This window comes from Monodon monoceros, unplaced genomic scaffold (genome assembly GCF_005190385.1).
Source record: "Monodon monoceros isolate NGI ecotype Baffin Bay Population unplaced genomic scaffold, NGI_Narwhal_1 Super_Scaffold_9, whole genome shotgun sequence".
NCBI lineage: Eukaryota > Metazoa > Chordata > Mammalia > Artiodactyla > Monodontidae > Monodon > Monodon monoceros.
Genome location: NW_021703786.1, coordinates 49954498 through 49973077, shown reverse-complemented (window position 1 = coordinate 49973077; position 18580 = coordinate 49954498). Strand labels below are relative to the sequence as shown.

Here is an 18580-nt window from a genome sequence, read left to right as displayed (position 1 = left end):
CTCAAGAGAAAGTGACAGCAGAAAAGCCTAGGTATCCCAAATAAGAACAGTGATATCTGTAGCCAGCTTCCTTCACACAACAAATACCCAGAAGTTTTCAAAGAATTTGCAAAGACCTCGCAAAATTTATAAAACTTATATTTAGCCGAAACATAATTGAAAACCATGTACCTATGTCAATTCCTCTTCGGAGAGTACTTTTGTCAGAGTCCTGATGACCGATCAGATCTTCTACCCAATGAATATAGTTGAGTCTCAAGGGAACTGTGGGAATTAGTCTCTCCAGCGGAATATCAATAGAAAGTCCAAAATCTTCTCTTAGGAGAGTACAAGTCAGAGCTCTGACTGCTTCAGGGTCTTTAAAATTAAGACTGAGGGGTGGAGAAAAAGAAGTAAAACTGATCAGTAAGACTCACTGCGCTCTACAAGCTTTAATGCAACCAGGTAGGACCAAACACCCACCTGTTTCTTAGGAGATCACACATATAAATAGTTACGTAGCACATTCAGTGCAGTGGCATACACATATGGGCGTTTAACAGTCACAGTATGTGAAAGACAGCATAAATTTCCACCAAAAATACTGCATCTTCATACATGAAGCACAGAGGACAAGAGTACCTCTGTTCCAATTCCTGTCTAATTGTCTCCTTACTTAGTTATGTGACTTTGGACAAGTTATTTAGCCTCTATGAGACCGTTTCCTCAGCTGTAAAATGGGGATAATAATACCTATATGTAGAGTTGCTGTGAGATCATCTGTGAAAAGTACTAGCATAATGCCTACTACATAGTAACTGTTTTACAAGTGCTGGTTATTTTTACTATTATCAAATAACATGATTTGATGGTAGCATTCTTTGAAAATCATAATTAAAAGTGGAAAGGAAGCAGTATAAGATGTTTAATAATGAAAACAGGTTAACATACTTAAATATAACAAATACTACAAGCACCAAATTTTTAAATGTGACTATTTTTAGCAGGTTTCCTGAGGAATAATTTACATACTATAAATTCACCTGTAAGTACACAATAGTTTTTCGTATATTCCCAGAGTTGTGCAACCATCACCACAATCCAATTTTAGAACACTTCTATCACCCCCAAAAAGAAACCTCGTGCCCATCTGCAAGTCATTCCTCATTTCCACCCTCAGCTCTAGGCAACCACTAATGTACTTTCTGTCTCCATAGATTTGCCTTTTGTGAACATCTCATACAAATGAATCATATAATATGTGATCTCTGCATCTGGATTCTTTCACTTAGCATAATATTTGTGAGGTTCATCCATGGTGTAGCATGTGTCAGTACTTCATTTTTTTTTTTTGCGGTACGCGGGCCTGTTGTGGCCTCTCCCGTTGCGGAGCACAGGCTCCGGACATGCAGGCTCAGCAGCCATGGCTCACGGGCCCAGCCGCTTCGCGGCACGTGGGATCTTCCCAGACCGGGGCACAAACCCGTGTCCCCTGCATCGGCAGGCGGACTCTCAACCACTGCGCCACCAGGGAAGCCCAATAGTCAATTTTTACACATGGAAAGAAGTTCACATCTGAGTACCACACTAAAGCGTTCAAACAAGTTCACATTCTTTATTCTATAGCGGTAGCCCAATCTATTACTAAGCTTCATTGCTAGACGCACAAAAGGAATATAATCAATTCTGATGTCTATGTTCAAAGCCTTAAAACCTGAAATGTGAAATTTCAGAATTTTTCTATCAAAGAAACTTAATAACGTAGACACCTTATAAAATAAACGATGAGCAGTATCATCTAAGAGCAGTACCTATTTACAGCATTGTTAACCTAAAATTTCTGAATGTTATTTTGCGCTGACATTTTGAATAAAATTGTGAAATTCAGGAATTGCAAACTCAAATATTTACAACATACTACTCAAAATGCCAGTCCCTGACAAGATACAGAACTTGTGCCAGAACGTAAATCAACACACTGAGAGTCATAACCAAAGACATGTCTGCTGAACTAAACGTGCGGCACAAGGTCCTCACCTCTGTGGACAGTAATAAATGGTTTGTGGCCGAGCGGGCAGACCAATGGCCACACTTCCGGTAGCACTATGCCAGATGACACAAGTGACCATTTCAAAGGGGATGGTCACTATTCAGTTCTAGGTAGTCAATGTCAAGTGGGTTTGCTGGCCCAGTTCTGCTAGATCTCTAAAATTTCCAAATGAAACCAGCAACCCATATTTTTATATGAAATTTCTATGATTCTTAAAATATATGTGGACAATAAATAACTGCAAGCCTTATATAATTCACAGGCCGACAGGTGGCAACCTCTATTGTAAATAACGGAATTATAAAGAAAGTTGGGGTACTTGGCTACTCCACACTTCTAAAGAAGTATAAAAGTGTTTCACTCTCTTTGGGCACTACTTTGCTCAACTGAGTTATATGCAATAGGTTAGAATTTTTAAGAGGTTGTGATTGCTGGCGTTCACTCCTTTACTCATTCAACAGGTATTACATGTCAGCTACATGCCAGGCATTGTGCAAAATGCTGGAGATATTGTAGTAAAAGCAAATACAGACATAATCTCTCCCTTCATGAAGCTGACAGTCTGGTAGAGGGTAGGTATTAATTTAAGAATCATTCGAATATATGTAAAATTGTCACTGTGATGAATGCTATAAAAGATAGATACGAGGTGCTAGGAAACCTACATAATAAGTGGGACTGCCTTAGGAAGGTCAGAGAAGGCTTCCCTGAGGACTGAAATAAAAATTAACAAAGAACAGGGGGAAGGGAACATGGTATTCTAGGGTCCTAGGTAAAGAGAAGAGCAAGTACAAAGACCCTGAGGCAGGAGACTTCATGGGGCATACTGAGAAACAGCTGTTTCTAACAACTGTGTCTAAAATGCAGATAGCAAGGTAAGCATGCATGGTTTAAAATGAGACTGGAGAGGAAGATAGAGGCCAGATTATATAGGACCTTATAATTAGGGTAACCATATAATTTTATCAATTAATTCGGGACACTTCTGAAAGTGAAAGTATCACACCAGGATAATTATAATCTATGTTAAGGATTTATGTCTGGTATGGAATAAGGATGGACCAAGTGGAAGCAGAGACACCAATGAGAAAGCTACTGCTGTCATCTGAGTTAAGAAGCTGGACAAAGGTGGCAGTGGCAAAGACAGGGAAAAATGAAAGGAATTTAGAGACATTTAGGAGGGAAAATTGACAAGATCCGTTGATGGACTGATATGTGAGGTGAGGGAGGATGCGTTTACAGACATCTCCTAGGGTTCTGGCTTGTTCAACAAGATAGACAGTGCCGTTCACTGAAATTGGGAACTCAGGTAGAGAACCATTTTTGAGGAGAAATATCATAAATTTGAGCTGTATTTGAGATATCCAAGTAGAGATATTGAGTAAGTACGATCTCTAGGTATAGAGCCCAGAAAATCTGGAAAAAGAGATTTGGAAATCTGGAAAAAATGTATAAGTGATTTGCAAACAAACAAATGAGGGCCTGGCACAGATGAGAGTGTGCCTAAGGAGAAAACACAAAGTGAGAGGAAAAGACAACTTAACACTAAGCCTCAAAGAATCCTTTAATGGTTGTACTTACAATCATTACAGAGGAAGCTACACCAGGAGACAGGCTGGAAGAAGGTAAACCAGGAGTGTGTGATGTGGTGCCAAGGAGCCCAAGGGAAGAGGGTGTCCATGAAGGGTAAGAGTGTCAGTTACCCCAGTGCTTCTCAGGAGTCAACTGGAAATTGAAACTGGATTTAGTGATGTGAGACCATGGAGACCTTTTCAGGAGCTGCTTTCGTAGTGGTAGAATTCAGAATCCACCCTGGAATGTGCTAAAGATTAAGTATGGTATGAAAAAATGGAGACAGTAAAAATAGATAATTCTTAAAGAAGCTGAGTTATGCAAGGGAGAGATGGGGCAGAAGTGGTAGGGTTGACGGAGAGGTTTCTTTACTAATTTTTTAATGGATGATTTAAACACGTTTAAAAGTCAATGGAAAGTCACAAAGGCCACATGTTATGATTCAATTTACATGAAATATCCAAAACATGCAAAGCTGTAGAGACAGAAAGCAGATGAGTGGTTTCCAGGGGTTGATGAGACACAGCAGCAGGGAGTGACTGCTTAATGGGTATAGGGTTTCTTTTGGGGTTATGAAAATGTTCTGGAATTAGATAGTGGTGATACTTGCACAACCTTGTGAACATACTAAGAACTGAATTGTACACTTTAAAATGGTGATTTTATGATATATGAGTTGTATCTAAATTTTTTAATAAGTCAAAAAGAAGAAACTAGTTGACAGACATTAAATATTTAACTAAAGGAATACTGGACTATGTAAGGTTCTTGAGATGGGGAGGGTATGGAATCCAAAGTACAGATGGAGAATTTAATTGAATTCGAGTATCAAACTACTACTACTACTACTACTAATAATTGTCAAAGAGAACCAAAAGCTAAACCTATGGTGTTTTGTGTTTTCCACCAACTCATACCTACCCACAACTGAGTTTAAGAATTTTTTGTTTTTTAACTTTATCACACCTATGGTCAAATAAGCAATGAGATAGTAGTATCATATAAAAATAAATATCCTGGAACAGTTGTAAATGACCATTACTGTTAGCCCTATATTAGCCAAAGAACCCAAAATCCTACATGCAAAATAGTAAGAAACTACCTTGATCAATCAAGTTGGTCTCTTACATGTGGATTGCTATGCTAGCTAAAGAGCAAATGACAGGGAAGAAAAACTTAGCAATCCAAACACTTCTTTGCTCTTTCCAATTACAGTTAAGAGTACTCCAGTTTTTCTAGCTAAGCCCAGTGACTTGCCCTAAATTCAGTGAAACTCAAAAAAAAAAAAAAAAAAGTCCAAGAGTATGGGAAACAGTTAAATATATTTAAGTTTTGCATTACAGAAAATTTAGGAACAATCTAAAAGTAGTCATTAGGGAGTTGACTGAATAAGCTATACCACATCCACACAAGGGAATACGCTGCAGTCATGAAAAGGAGTAAGACTGGGCTGATTCACACAGTCTTGTATGAAGAGGGTTCCTTGATAAATTAACAGCAACAACAACAAAAAACTCCCACAAGTTTGGGTAAAAGCATATATGTACATTATGATCACATTCTTGTAAAAATAAAAACAAGACAAAAAAGACCCTATATGTGAACATGCAGAGAAAACAATCTGGAAGGGTCAGAACCACCTCTGGATGTGGAAATTCTCATATTTTTGTATTATCTGAACACATGTTACATAATACCTTCATAACAACAGTAAGTGTTTTATAACTATATGGAAAATGCTTATGTCAAGTGTGGGTAAAAAAAAGTCCTTTGATTGTACCTATAGCAAAATTACAACCACAAAAATTACTATATATGCACAAGGACAGGGCTTAGAAAGGAACACAAGTAATTTGATCTCTGGGGTGGAAGAACCGTGACCTTTTTTCTTTTATGTATGCAACATTCCCATTATAAATGTAGGTAGGAAGGATATATTTCTATAATTTTCCCATTAAGCGCTCTATAAATGTTTGTAGAATAATTAAAAAAAAAACACTTCCTTTTTCAAAAAAGGAAAACAGATCCTTGGTTCCAGAGTACTTGTTTTCCATGAAAGCGGGCCAATTCTGTTGGAGACCAAACCAGCATATTTCCCACAATGACAGCAATCCCCAAAAGATAGTAGTGCAGCTTGAGCATTGATTATATGGCTTCACGAAACATTTGGAGCAAGAGAAACAGCGATATAATTAATATATTTTCTTAGTGCCTTCAACCAGAGTTGTTTATATAAACAATTCTCACTATTTTAAAAAATGTGCTTACTTTGATGGAATAGAGCATACAACTTATTACTAAGGAACTACATCCTAATCACCAAAAAGTATAAGACATCAAGCAGAAGCTAGTCTAATTGAAGAAAATACACAAAAATCAATGAAGAGCTGATTCTTAGACTTTGTTATTAGCAAAATGAGTGTTTGTTTTCTTACTTTTAAGAAAATACAGACACTAATCTGAGGGTTGGAAATCTTTTTGTAGGACAAAAGTGAAGTCATCTGACTTCACTAGTTAAATATCTAGGTCACTTTAGCACCCTGGGACATTCAAAATTCCTGAACACAGGCAAGATCTCTTTTCATTTTCATTTCTGAGAGCACAGAGAGGCACAGGGACTAAAATTAGCTCTCACGTGGAAATTAGCAATTTATACCATCAGTCTTTGTTGTTTGTTTAACACATCCAGCTTCCTAAAACAAAACAGCCTATTGTCAACAGGCTCAGGTCTGATTTCCCCATGATGACTCTTGCTCTACTATTGATGAATACAGTATTACCATTATTAGATGGAGTTTGGAAAGATACATTCTGTAACCATGGTTAAAGAAACAATCATTCTAATACTGTAGAGGCTGAACCTTATGTAACAATAAAGGCTGAAGCCTCCCCACCCTACTCCAACATTGGTTTCTATTCATTAGATCTTCACTGAGGTGCTAAAAATGGTACAGTCAAAAACTATGACACAGCCCTTCAATGCTAGGTCTTTGATTTAAAAACAAATCAGTTAAGTGTCATACTCTATTCAAACTCAACTGACAGGGCTCAAGTAAATTGCAAGATGTTCCTATGGGGCTGGTTTCTGTGAAAAAGCACAAACTAAAATTTAATTGAAACAGTCAGATATGATTACAACAAAGCAGTGAGGGATGCAGGGAAGAGAGAGAGAAAAGAGAGAGGGAGAGAGAGAGATCACACCAGCAATCCTCAGTACCTTATCAAGTGTACCAGGCTTAATAACAATATCTATCCTTTACTAAGTGTCTACAATGTGTCAGTCACTTTGCACACATCATTGCTAACCTTTATGACAATCATCCAAAGTATGTCCTTTTATCCCTCCTTTTTAGATGAGGAAATTCAGTCTCAGTAAAGCTAAGAAAATTATCTAAAACCTCACAGCTGGTATGTGGCACTCTCAAGACTGGTCCTTAGGATGATTCACTCAGAAGTGCCCCTCTTTCCATATCACACCCTGCTTCCCTTAAGAGAGCACTTAAGGGCTGAGCAAATAAATGGCACTTCAATCCATCTCAGGTCTAATGTTCTGCCTGGTATTCCTTTTCCATCATTACCTGGGTTTACATTTTGACCATTCTTTTTCACATATCTTCTTGAGTTAAATAAAAAGCCACTACAAAAATAAAGAACATTCTACTGACGCATATAATCATCAACAACTCTTACCTAAGTAAGCAACAAGGAGGATGATGTCCAGGAGCAGGTAGGTTGTTTACATTAAAAAAAGAGTACATATCTTCTCTTCTTCCTCTATCATAGATCGCTTCTAAATATGCTGTACTACCAACCATAGGGAAGCTCATACTGCTCCCATTATTAAAGAAGAGGAGCTCTCCTCAAGCTTGCCTCATCCTCTTGCCATCCCTTCACAGAAAAATTTGCTTTTCCTTGCAAGAAATTTAAAAATTACTTTTGCCTATCACAAAACCACCACTTTGAACATCAAGTTCATAACTTTTAGTCCTTTTCTATGCACAGCATATCAGCACAGATACTTTGGTTTCAGTCTGAAACAAAATGATGATGTTTTATAATCTGCAACACCCATTCCATAGGCTACGTGGTATTCCACTGTATGGAACTGGACTGTAAGAACCTACAATTTTGGAAATTTAAATTATTTCCAATTTTCCTTGTTACAAACAGCCTTGGGATAAACATCCTCAAACATACATTATTTCATTTAAGTATGCTTTTAGAACTTTCAAAGCTGCAATTCTACCAGCATTTTATCACTATGCCTATTTGACTACATTTTTGCCATTGATGGATACTGCATATTTTTTCTTTGCTAATTTGGTCCATTTGTCTTTCTTCGTTTGTAAATTGCCTGTTTTTATCCTTAACCTATATATTAAGGTTTTTTTCCTTTTTCTTATTGTCTTCTAAGAGTTCTTTATATTAAGGGAGCTAAATATTTATACTGTGTTGTCACCTTTTACTATTTCCTGATATGTAAAAGTTTTTACTTCTTATGTAGTTGAATCCATAAAATTTCCTTTATGAATTCTACCCTTGGAGTTTACTCAGAAAGACCATCCCTACACCGAAAGTTAAACAGTTCACCTATATATTTTTTTCTAGTACTTCAATAGAATAAATATATTGAAATCATCAAACCATCAGGAATTTATTTTGCATAATATATAGGAAAGGGAATCTAATGCACTTTCCCCACAGCTGTTCCAATGCATCTATTAAAAATCCATTGGTGTCTGCCTCCACCCTTAACAACCTGAAATGTCCTTATTCTATGTTACAGTCTTTACATGGTGGGGTGGTATCTTACTTAGGAGTCAGCTTCCAAAGTAAGCATATAAAGTGAAAATCCAAGAGAACACTGAAAAAGCTCTTTAATCATTCATAGCACTGTAAGATATTCACATTATGAGAAACACACAGGAGTCAAGACTGATCAAGAAAGGAAGATTCACCCTGTCCACTCTACACTCCCACTCTATACTCCCTCTGGGAGGTATACTACTGAGTAGAAAGCAGGCTGGAATCACCCTATTTAATGTGCACATGCTGTTGAGACTTGAATGCCACTTTGTGCCAGACAACTGATGGCCCATTCTTGTGGCACTACTGGGCTAATGTTTTAATTACTCGAACTTCACAATATATTTAAATACCCATCTGGGAAAGTTTACACCCCTTCACCTTGCCATCACCCACTTATAACATTTGTTTTGAGTATCTTTTCTTTGAACAGAAGAAACATTATGTCGCTTTCTCTCCCAAAAACCTTAGAAGGATTTTGATTTGGGGAAGAATCGACATATTAACTATACTGAGCCTCCCCATCCAGAAACAAACCGTGTCTCTAGATTCACTGTCTCCCCTAGACCCCTGAGGGTAATTCTGTTGCTTTATCCACATAGATCTTAACATATTTCTTTGCCAAGTTTCTGCCTATTCCTCTTTGTTATTGTGGATGGGATCTTTTATTGCAACTATATTTTCCAACTAATATCTGGAAACCTATCAATTTTCTATTTATTTATATACATTTAAAAATATTTATATGTATGTTTTATTCAGCAATCATCTGAATATTTTTAGGTAATTCTCAAATGTTTTTTCAGGTAGACAATAATCAAGCCATCTGTAAAACTGTAATTCTTTTTCCTTCTAATCTTATTAACTCTAAATAAATAAGGGAAGCAACAGACTGAGCCAGAGAGAGTTCCAACTCAGTCACTTCTTAGTGTTATAAGCCTGTGCGAGCTATTTAAAAAGAATGTGTGGGACTTCCCTGGAGGTCCAGTGGTTAAGACTCTGCGCTTCAAATGCAGGGGGCGCAAATTTGATGCCTAGTTGCGAAACCAAGATCCCACATGCTGCGTAGCAGCCAAAAAATAAAGAAAATAATAAAATAATGCAGTATCAATTAAAAAAAAAAGAATGTGCACTTATAGATTAAAAGTTTAAAATATATCACTAAATCAAATTCATTGATTATATTATTTAGGCTCTCTATCAGCAGTACTTAACCTTTTTTGGGTCAATTACTCTTTTAAAACTGAAGTTCAAATTATAGGTTAAAGCTTTAAACCCTATCTCCCCAAGAAAAAGAACATACACAAAGAGTATTTTTACCTAATTGTCTTTGAAGCATTCATTGATCCTCTGAAAGTCCCTGAGGCCATTGTTCTGTTTATTTTTCTCTACTTGGTTGGAAAGACAAAGAAAAAATGTCTCTGAATTATATCAAACACTTTAAAAAAGATATTTCTTATGTTACATTTTTCAATATGCTAAAAGTCTTTAAGTCTTCATTGAACGTAATTTTTTTGTCAATACAAACTAGTCTTCTTTTTCTAATTTGAGGTTTTTTCTACCTTTTTTTTAATTTGGAGGGAACTCTCATTTGTTTAGTATATTTTTGCCCATCCCTTTATTTTTTATTTATCTGCAATTTTGTTTTAGGTATGCCATCTGTAAATGGCATAGTTAGATTTTATAGAATTATTCTCATGCATTTGACAAATATTTATTGAATGTCTATTACTTGTCAGACACCCTTAAGCCATTCAGATATGTTGTGATAACAGATCTGTTTGGTCTGCTCTGAGTGATTTTTCTTAAAATATATAAATCTTAAGCCATCTTAAAAATCCTAACCATCCTAAAAATCTTCCTCTGGTTCCTCAAAGTCTGAGCAAGCAAGTCCATTCTACTTTGCATGAGCTAAGAGCTATGAAAGGCTCTTTGTGACCTGTTCTTTGTTTTCCTTTCAGTCTCATCTCCTAGTATTCCCTAAGCTGTTATTCTATACCCACTTCATCCCCATCTACATGCAGTTCTGCAAACTTACCAGGCCTTTCAAAAAATTCTGTTCTCTATACTTGAAACTCTTTCCCCCCTTCTATTCATCTTTCAGTATTCAAAGACCCAAGGCCTTCACTAATACCACTTCCACACCACTGCTGTGTCCTTCTCTTCTGACTTCCATTTTCAACTGCACATAGACTTCTCAGATTCAACATGCCCCAAACTGAAAATATATCATCTCTCCCCCAACCAGCTCATTCCCCCTTGTTCCTTACTGCAGAAATGGCACTACCACCTAATCTCTTGCTAAGTTGGAATACCAAGCACCATACTTGGTTCATACTTAATTTCTACTGTGTCCTGCTAATTATATTCATGAATTTCTCTCAAATTCATCCAGTGATCTCTGTCCTTCCTCCCTCTACCTAGTTAGGCCACCAATATGTCTAATGTAGATTACTAAAACCATTTCCTACTTACTTGCCTATACTTTCAGTCTTAATTCCCCCTGCAATCCATCTTCTACTATGCTCCTAGAATACACCTGTCACCTGTCTAAACACAATTCTGAATGTTATTTCCCTGCTTTAAAACTTTATTGCATAAGACTGGGGATGAGTAATTCTTTTTTTTTGTGGTACGCGGGCTTCTCACTGTTGTGGCCTCTCCCGCTGCGGAACACAGGCTCCGGACGCGCAGGCTCAGTGGCCATGGCTCACAGCCTAGCTGCTCCAGGGCATGTGGGATCTTCCCGGACCGGGGCACGAACCCGTGTCCCCTGCATCGGCAGGCGGACTCTCAACCACTGCGCCACCAGGGAAGCCCGGGATGAGTAATTCTGAAGACACAAGAACTCTCTGTACATGTCCCTAAGATAAATTCCAAACTCCTCATTGGCTCTTATAAAGTACTGCAAGCATCATCCTCCCAGCCTCATCTTCTGTCATTTGTCCACCACACCCTAGGCATGCTCAACTTTTCCAGTCCCCCACTACTCCGTGCTCTTTGCACACGCTACTCCCTCTGCCTGTAACACTCTTTCTACCTGGCTAACTCAGACTCATTCTTTAGAACACAACTAAGACACTGTATCTGTTTCAAATCATTCTCTAAATCCCAAAGCTGGGGTCAGGTCTCCCTTCTGTGTGATTCCACTGTATACTCCACAGGTTCTGCCACACTGAAAGGCTAACTGCTTGTTTGTTTGTCCACTTCCTCCACTAGTGTGTTTACTCCAAATATGGCAGTGACTAAGTCTTGCTTGTTTATTATGGCTCTCCCAGAACTTAGAGCAAAATGGTTAATCAACAGATATTTGTTAAATAATTAAGTACAAAAATAAGTGTAGAGAGGAAACAAAGAATAACAAAACTGTATCTGCTCTAAAGCTACTAGGATAAATAACATCCACATACATAACTATGAAACAAAGATTTAAGAAAAATGGGTAGAGATGATCTAAACAAAGAGAAACACCAATTCTGTATCTCTGGGGTGATCTCCAAAGTAAGGTGCCAAAGATGAACCTTTAGAGTATGCAAAGAAAATATTAGAACTCTTATTTAAATATATTTTTAATTTCTAGTTTGAAGTATGTTTTCCAATGTGTTTAATATAGTAACATGGTAAGTAACACAAGCATTCATATATGGAGCTGTGCTCAACTTTTTACTGAGTGGAACAGACAATAAAGCTTGGAAATCACAGTTCTAGGGCATTTGACTTAACCTTTGTGTATTGGTGGCGGTCACAAATCTCTCTGAGAATCTGGTGAAAACCAAGGATTATCTCCCAGAAAAATGAATGTAAATAAATATGTATTATATATATATTTTTTAAGTTTTAGGATTTCTAGGGTACCTTGGCCCCCAGGTTAAGTCCTGGCCTAGGGCCTCCAGTTCTACAAGTCTGCCAGGAGGAAGGATGAGGTCAGCAAAATGCCTCAAGCCCTCTGATCCTATTACTCCCAACCTTCCTAGTGCTCCACAAATCCTGCTCTTCCTCCTCCCCACAGGTGAAGCACCACATTTTCCCAAGGCAGGCTTGAAATTTTCAATCCCCTCTGTAACTCACATAGAGTTTAGGATGGCCGTCAAAGATCTCCTTCTCAAGGGTATAACACAAACATCAGTTCCTACCACACCACAATCATAATCCTTGCCATTTCCTGAAGCGTCATACTATTATTTTCTTAATTTTTAATAAATAACTTTTAAACTTAAATTTAGTGACATTCTAAGTAATAATGAAGTGAAATCAGTTTTGATATCCTGGTTATTATTTTCCTACCTCACATCAAAATAAACACACACTTAAAATAAGGACTTTAGACCCTCACCAGTCACCAAGTTTTAGAGTACAATCCTAAGGTTTCTGCAGGCACTCTGGGATCTCTGTTGGGTAAGCAATAATTTGGACATCAAGAAATTTTTTTTGTTTTTTGTTTTTATTAGCCAGAGGGAAACTTAAAAGCATTTGGTCCAATCTTCTGATTTTATAGGTTAAAATGCTAAAACCGAGAGAGGTTAAGTGATTTGTCCAAGGTCAGATGAGAAGTTTAAGGAAATGTCTGGAATTAGTATTCAGGTCTACTATCAGTCCAGTACGCTTTCCACTATGCTGTGTCCATTCAAATTACACTAGAATAATACTGTATCAAGAATTCTTCATCTGTTACCTACCTCACTCTTCCATTCAGATTTATCTGAACATGCTGCTGAAAATCTGGATATTTGGAAGCCAGATATGCAAAGTCAGGAGGTTTGTCCTTGTATCTATTTCTTGCATGCATTGATTTACTCAGAGCCATCTTTAAAAAGAAAAAAAGGGAGGGGGGGGAATCGCATATTTAGTAAAAAAAGTCAACAGGAAAAGCTGTGGTTGCCAAGTCAACAGTTATAGCCAATACATCTTTGCCAACCAAGTGAGAAAAAAGAAGTTATATTTTGAAAATATGCAACAACAAATAAGCACATGAAAAGATGCTCAACATCATTTAGTCATTACGGAAATGCAAGTCAAAACCACAATAAGATATCACTTCATACCCATTAGGATGGCTATTATTAGAAAGAAAGAAAGAAAGAAAGGAAGAAAGGAAGAAAGGAAGAAAGGAAGAAAGGAAGAAAGGAAGAAAGAAAGAAAGAAAGAAAGAAAGAAAAAATAATAAGTATTGGCAAGTATGTAAAGAAACTGGAGCCCTCAGGCATTGCAGGTGGGAATGAAGATGGTATGACTGCTGTGGAAAAGTTTGGTGGTTTTTTAAAAAGTTAAACATTACCATATGACCCAGCAATTCCACTCCTAGGTATAGATCCAAAAGAACTGAAAGCAGAGATTCAAACAGATACTTACAATGTTCACAGCAGCATTATTCACAATAGTCAAAAGGTAGAAGCAACCCCAAGTGTCCACAAGCAGATAAATAAACAAAATGTGGGATATACATACAATGGAATATCATTCAGCCCTAAAAAGGGATGAAATTCTGACACATGCTACAACATGTATGAACCTTAAAAACATTATGCTAAGGGAAATAAGCCACACACTACAGCACAAATACTATATTATTCCACTTATTATGAAGTGCCAACAATAGGCAAATTCATACAGACAGAAGTTAGTAGAGGCTGGGAGGAGGGTAGAATGGTGAATTACTGTTTAACGGTACATGGCTTCTGTTTAGGATGATGAAAAACTCCTGGAAATGGACAGTAGTGATGGTTGCACAACACTGAATACACCTAAAGCCACTGAATGGTACACTTAAAAATGGTTAAAATTTTAAATGTTATATTATGTGTATTTTACCACAATTTTTAAAAATGTATGCAACATATGATGAATCTTTTTCTTTTAAACCAAGGGAAGAAAACTGGAAACTATTCCTTTAAATGCATCAAAGTGACAGAAGGCAACATAATCTACAGCCAAGAATATTGTAGTCAGAGGTTAGCTTTTACAGTGGTCTTGCATGGATTGACTCTTTGGTAGTGCACCATAAAGTCACTAAAGTTTCAAAAAACATCTTTTTTTTTTAACTTCCTGATTTCAAACTCTACCAAAAAAATCCTCTATTCCAACTTCTTTTATAAATTTCAGTCTTGTCATTTCCAGGTAGCTAAAACCAAATGAAAACAAACATAGCAATTTTGTTTTCCTCGAGAATACACAAAGGAAAAAAGTGAACACATTTATAGCAAGAAATAAAAACCGGAAAAAACCCATTGCAGTGGTTGAGTAAATCTCTAAGCAGTTGGTAATTTAAAAAATATTTTAGTGTGTATCTCTGGATGGTAGGTGATTTTATTTTCTTCTTTATATCATTCTGCATTTTCCATTTTTTTCATAATGCGCATTCATCTAAATGGTATTGTGTAAGTCAGAATCCTAAGAGTCACCTGGTAGTTCTCCATCCCTCTCATATTCCAAGAAATCAAGTATGTGGATTTTACCAGCTAAATACCTCTCAAATCCATCTATTTTTCCCTATGTCCACCAATAGCAGCCCAGTACAAGTTGCCTAGACTGCTACAACAGCCTCTTTTTTTTTTTAATTTATTTATTTAATTTATTTTTGGCTGCATTGGGTGTTCACTGCTGCACGTGGGCTTTCTCTAGGTGCGGCGAGCAGGGGCTACTCTTCATTGCGGTGCGCGGGCTTTTCATTGCGGTGGCTTCTCTCGTTGTGGAGCACGGGCCCTAGAGCGCGTGGGCTTCAGTAGTTGTGGCGCGCGGGCTCAGCAGTTGTGGCTCATGGGCTCTAGAGCACAGGCTCAGTAGTTGTGGCGCACGGGCTTAGTTGCTCCGCGGCATGTGGGATCTTCCTGGACCAGGGCTCAAACCCGTGTCCCTTGCATTGGCAGGTGGATTCTTAACCACTGCACCACCAGGGAAGCCCAGACAGCCTCTTATTTGGTCTCCATGACCCCACACTTTTTCTCTCCACTCCTTTTTCCACCTTGCAGTGATCATTTCTAAACGTAAATTTCACTGTGTCCTCCTCCCATGCCCACTTGCTCAAAACTTTACATTACTTCGGCATACATGTAAGACCCAGCATGGTGTGGCCTTACCTATTTTTTCACCATCAGCTTAAGTCTCACCCATTGCTCTTCTTTCTTTCCCTCCACTCTGGCAATAGGGTCTTTACCCAGGTTACTCCTTTTGTCTATAATGTTCTTTCCTCCCCCTCTTCACCTGATGAATTCCTACTCATCCTTACTACCACAGTTCAAGCATTTCTTCTTCAGGAAGGTCTTTCCTTCCGTAATCTCCCCAGTTCAGTCATATCCGCTATTGTAAAGTCTCTTAGCAGTAAGTACCGTTCCTTTGCAGGCTTTGTTAAAGATGTAACTTTACATGGTAATAAATATGTTAATACTCAGAAGGTTTTTGACAGCTTTCCACACTGGAAGTTTAACAACCATGTCCAAAAGAGAATTATCGAGATGTTCCAAATCATGCATATAACTGCCCACCAGACTACTCACTTGGAAGGCTCAAAAGTACTTCATGCACAACATGTCCAAAATTAAATCATTTCTACCCACCCCAAACTGGTCCTCTTCTAATCTTCACTATTTTGCTGAATGATACCACTATCTTCCTTGTGGCACAAAAGCGAGAAACCTTTAGCACCTTTTCCACCCTGCCTCCCTCATTCCAAACACACCATGTCCTGAATATTCTCTATCTCCTAATTATTTCTTGACCCTACCCATTTTTCGCCCTTCATAACTCCGTATCTTTAGGCCACAGACCATAATCATCTCTTTCTTGGATGACTACAATAGCCTCTAACTGATGTCTCTCTAACCACTCTTTTTTTTGGCTGTGTTGGGTCTTTGTTGCTGCACGTGGGCTTTATCTAGTTGCGGTGAGCGGGGGCCACTCTTCGTTGCGGTGCGCGGGCTTCTCATTGCAGTGGCTTCTCTTCTTGCGGAGCTCGGGCTCTAGGCACACGGACTTCAGTAGTTGTGGCTCACGGGCTCTAGAGCGCAGGCTCGATAGTTGTGGCGCACGGGGTTAGTTGCTCTCTGGCATGTGGGATCTTCCCGGACCGGGGCTCGAACCCGTGTTCCCTGCATTGGCAGGTGGATTCTTAACCACTGCGCCACCAGGGAAGCCCTCTCTAACCACTCTTGCCCCAGCAATCCACTTCACCCCAGGAACAACATCCCCCTCCTCCTGCCCCAATACAAAACTGAACATTCCTTGGTAAATCCCTTCAGTGCCTTCCTAAAGCTTTTAGGCTGATAAAGTCCAAAATAATTAACAAGGCACACATAATCTACCCCTCCAAACTCATTTGTTGCCACTTTCTCCTCCCTGTTCAGAGTGTCATGCGTGTACCCTGATGTCAGTGCACACTCATAACACTCTGAACACACATGGACAAATTAAATTACAAATATGATAGATTCATTTCCTTCATTATTCAACCCTTCTGGTCAGAACAGATGCACAATGAGTCAATAAAGCCACTTCTCTGCTAACCAAGCTCCCAATACAGGCGATGGGTTCTTAGCTAAATCTATCCCATTCCTCAGAGTTTAACTGAGTATCAGCGCTTACCTGGCATCAGCATTGTCACTCCCCACTTCTCTCTAACCTAATCTACCTTTCTCTTCCTGGCTCACTCTGCTCTAGCCACATTGGCCTCCTTGCTGTTTCTCTAGCAAGTCTGGCACACTCCTATCCCATGGCTTTTGTACTTGCTGTTTGGTCTGCATAAACTGTTATTCCCTCAGAAATACATACATACAAGGTACCCTCACACCTTATTCAGGTCTTTGATCAAACGTCTCTTCCTCATTGATGCCTTTCCTGAGTACCTCCATTTAAATAAGCAGTGAGTGAACACACTCCTTGTCTCTCTTAGTAGCTTCAGTCTTCTACATAAAACTTACCCATCTGACATTCCATATATTTTATTTATTTTTTTAAAATCTGCCCTGCCAGTAAGCTTCATGACGGAAAATATTTTTTCTATCTTATTATTCACTACGATATCCCAGAGCCTAAAGTAGGGCCTGGAAAGCACGCATGCAATAAGTGTTTTTTGATTGAAAGCACGATGGAACTCTTTACACTGTCCAGGACACTGAAACACAGCACCCTCATTCTTGATAAGCAGTCCCCATCTTAAAGTCTCTAAAAGGCTCAGGCCTAGGGCTGGACCTTTTTCTTCCGGTTACCCGAGTCAGTCCAGAAAGCCAAAGTAGTAGACCTTCACTTAAGCTTCCGCTTTGACTTTCTTTGATCTTTCCCATCTCCACGCTTCTGTTTCCTTGGTTTCTCCTGACCCTTAATAATCCTCTTCAACTACCATGTGTCCTAATACATAAGTCTGTAAAATAATCTAAATTCCGCTTTCAGAACTTTAAATTCCTTCTGCACAGATCCCTACCACTTCAATCCTAATCTCCGATCCTAATCTCCGTTTTCTCTCGTCTCCTTCCCTCGTAAATCCGACTTTTTCCACTAGTTCGACCACTGCCAGTTCTCCATCCCTTCCACTCCTTCCACGCCCTCATATTACCCCGCTCAGACTATCTTCCCGCCTCAGTTTTGGATCTCTGTAAACCTCCTCCGCCCCGCCGGTCTTTCCTACTTCAGCACTAGTCGCCACTCCATTTGCCAACTCCTCCTACCCACCTCAACACACATATACCCCCGCACGCGCACGCAGATGTACACACACACCATCTGGTCTCTCTCCCTAGACCCCGAAACCAACACCTCACAGGCCCAGAACAGGAGAATGTGGAACCTAGGTGATGCACAGGTTAAGTGAACTCGCAACCCGCTTAAGAGATATTAAGTGACTCACCTCTGAGGTCTAAGTTGCTTCCAGACGACTAGTCTAGCGTGGGCCTCTACAACCCCAGAGTCTTAAGCCACCAGCAGCCCGAAGATCCTAGAAACGCAAACGTTACGCTGTGAGTGCGCCGCCATCTTGGGCCTCCATTCAGCCTCGTGATTGGACGAGCCATTCTCGCGCGACCTGCGGCAGATTCTGGAGAAAGAAGAAACTGTCGCGAGACCTGGACTTCGCGGGTCCTTCTGTCAGAGGGAGGGGGCGTGGTAGCAAGCAGAGTCCTTTGGGTTAGGACGCCTGGTTTTAAATCTGCTAGGGATATTGTTTTTTAAAAATGTAGATTAAAAAAAAAT

At 39.0% G+C, this 18580-nt stretch overlaps 1 protein-coding gene across 3 annotated transcripts in view; it reads right to left on the bottom strand.

Moving 5' to 3' along the window:
• Positions 1-18363, bottom strand: part of METTL16 (methyltransferase like 16) — a 62720-nt gene extending 44357 nt beyond the window's left edge. For 2 of the 3 annotated variants that reach the window (XM_029211230.1, XM_029211231.1), the window contains exons 1-3: positions 18240-18363; positions 13084-13211; positions 172-371 (exon numbers count right to left, since the gene is read on the bottom strand). In XM_029211230.1, the coding sequence (XP_029067063.1) occupies positions 172-371; positions 13084-13211 (328 nt within the window). In that variant the 5' untranslated portion in view covers positions 18240-18363. Of the gene's footprint in view, positions 1-171; positions 372-13083; positions 13212-18239 lie in introns of those variants that run through there. The other variant, XM_029211232.1, reaches the window with a different exon arrangement.
• Between the last annotated feature and the right edge of the window lie 217 nt (positions 18364-18580).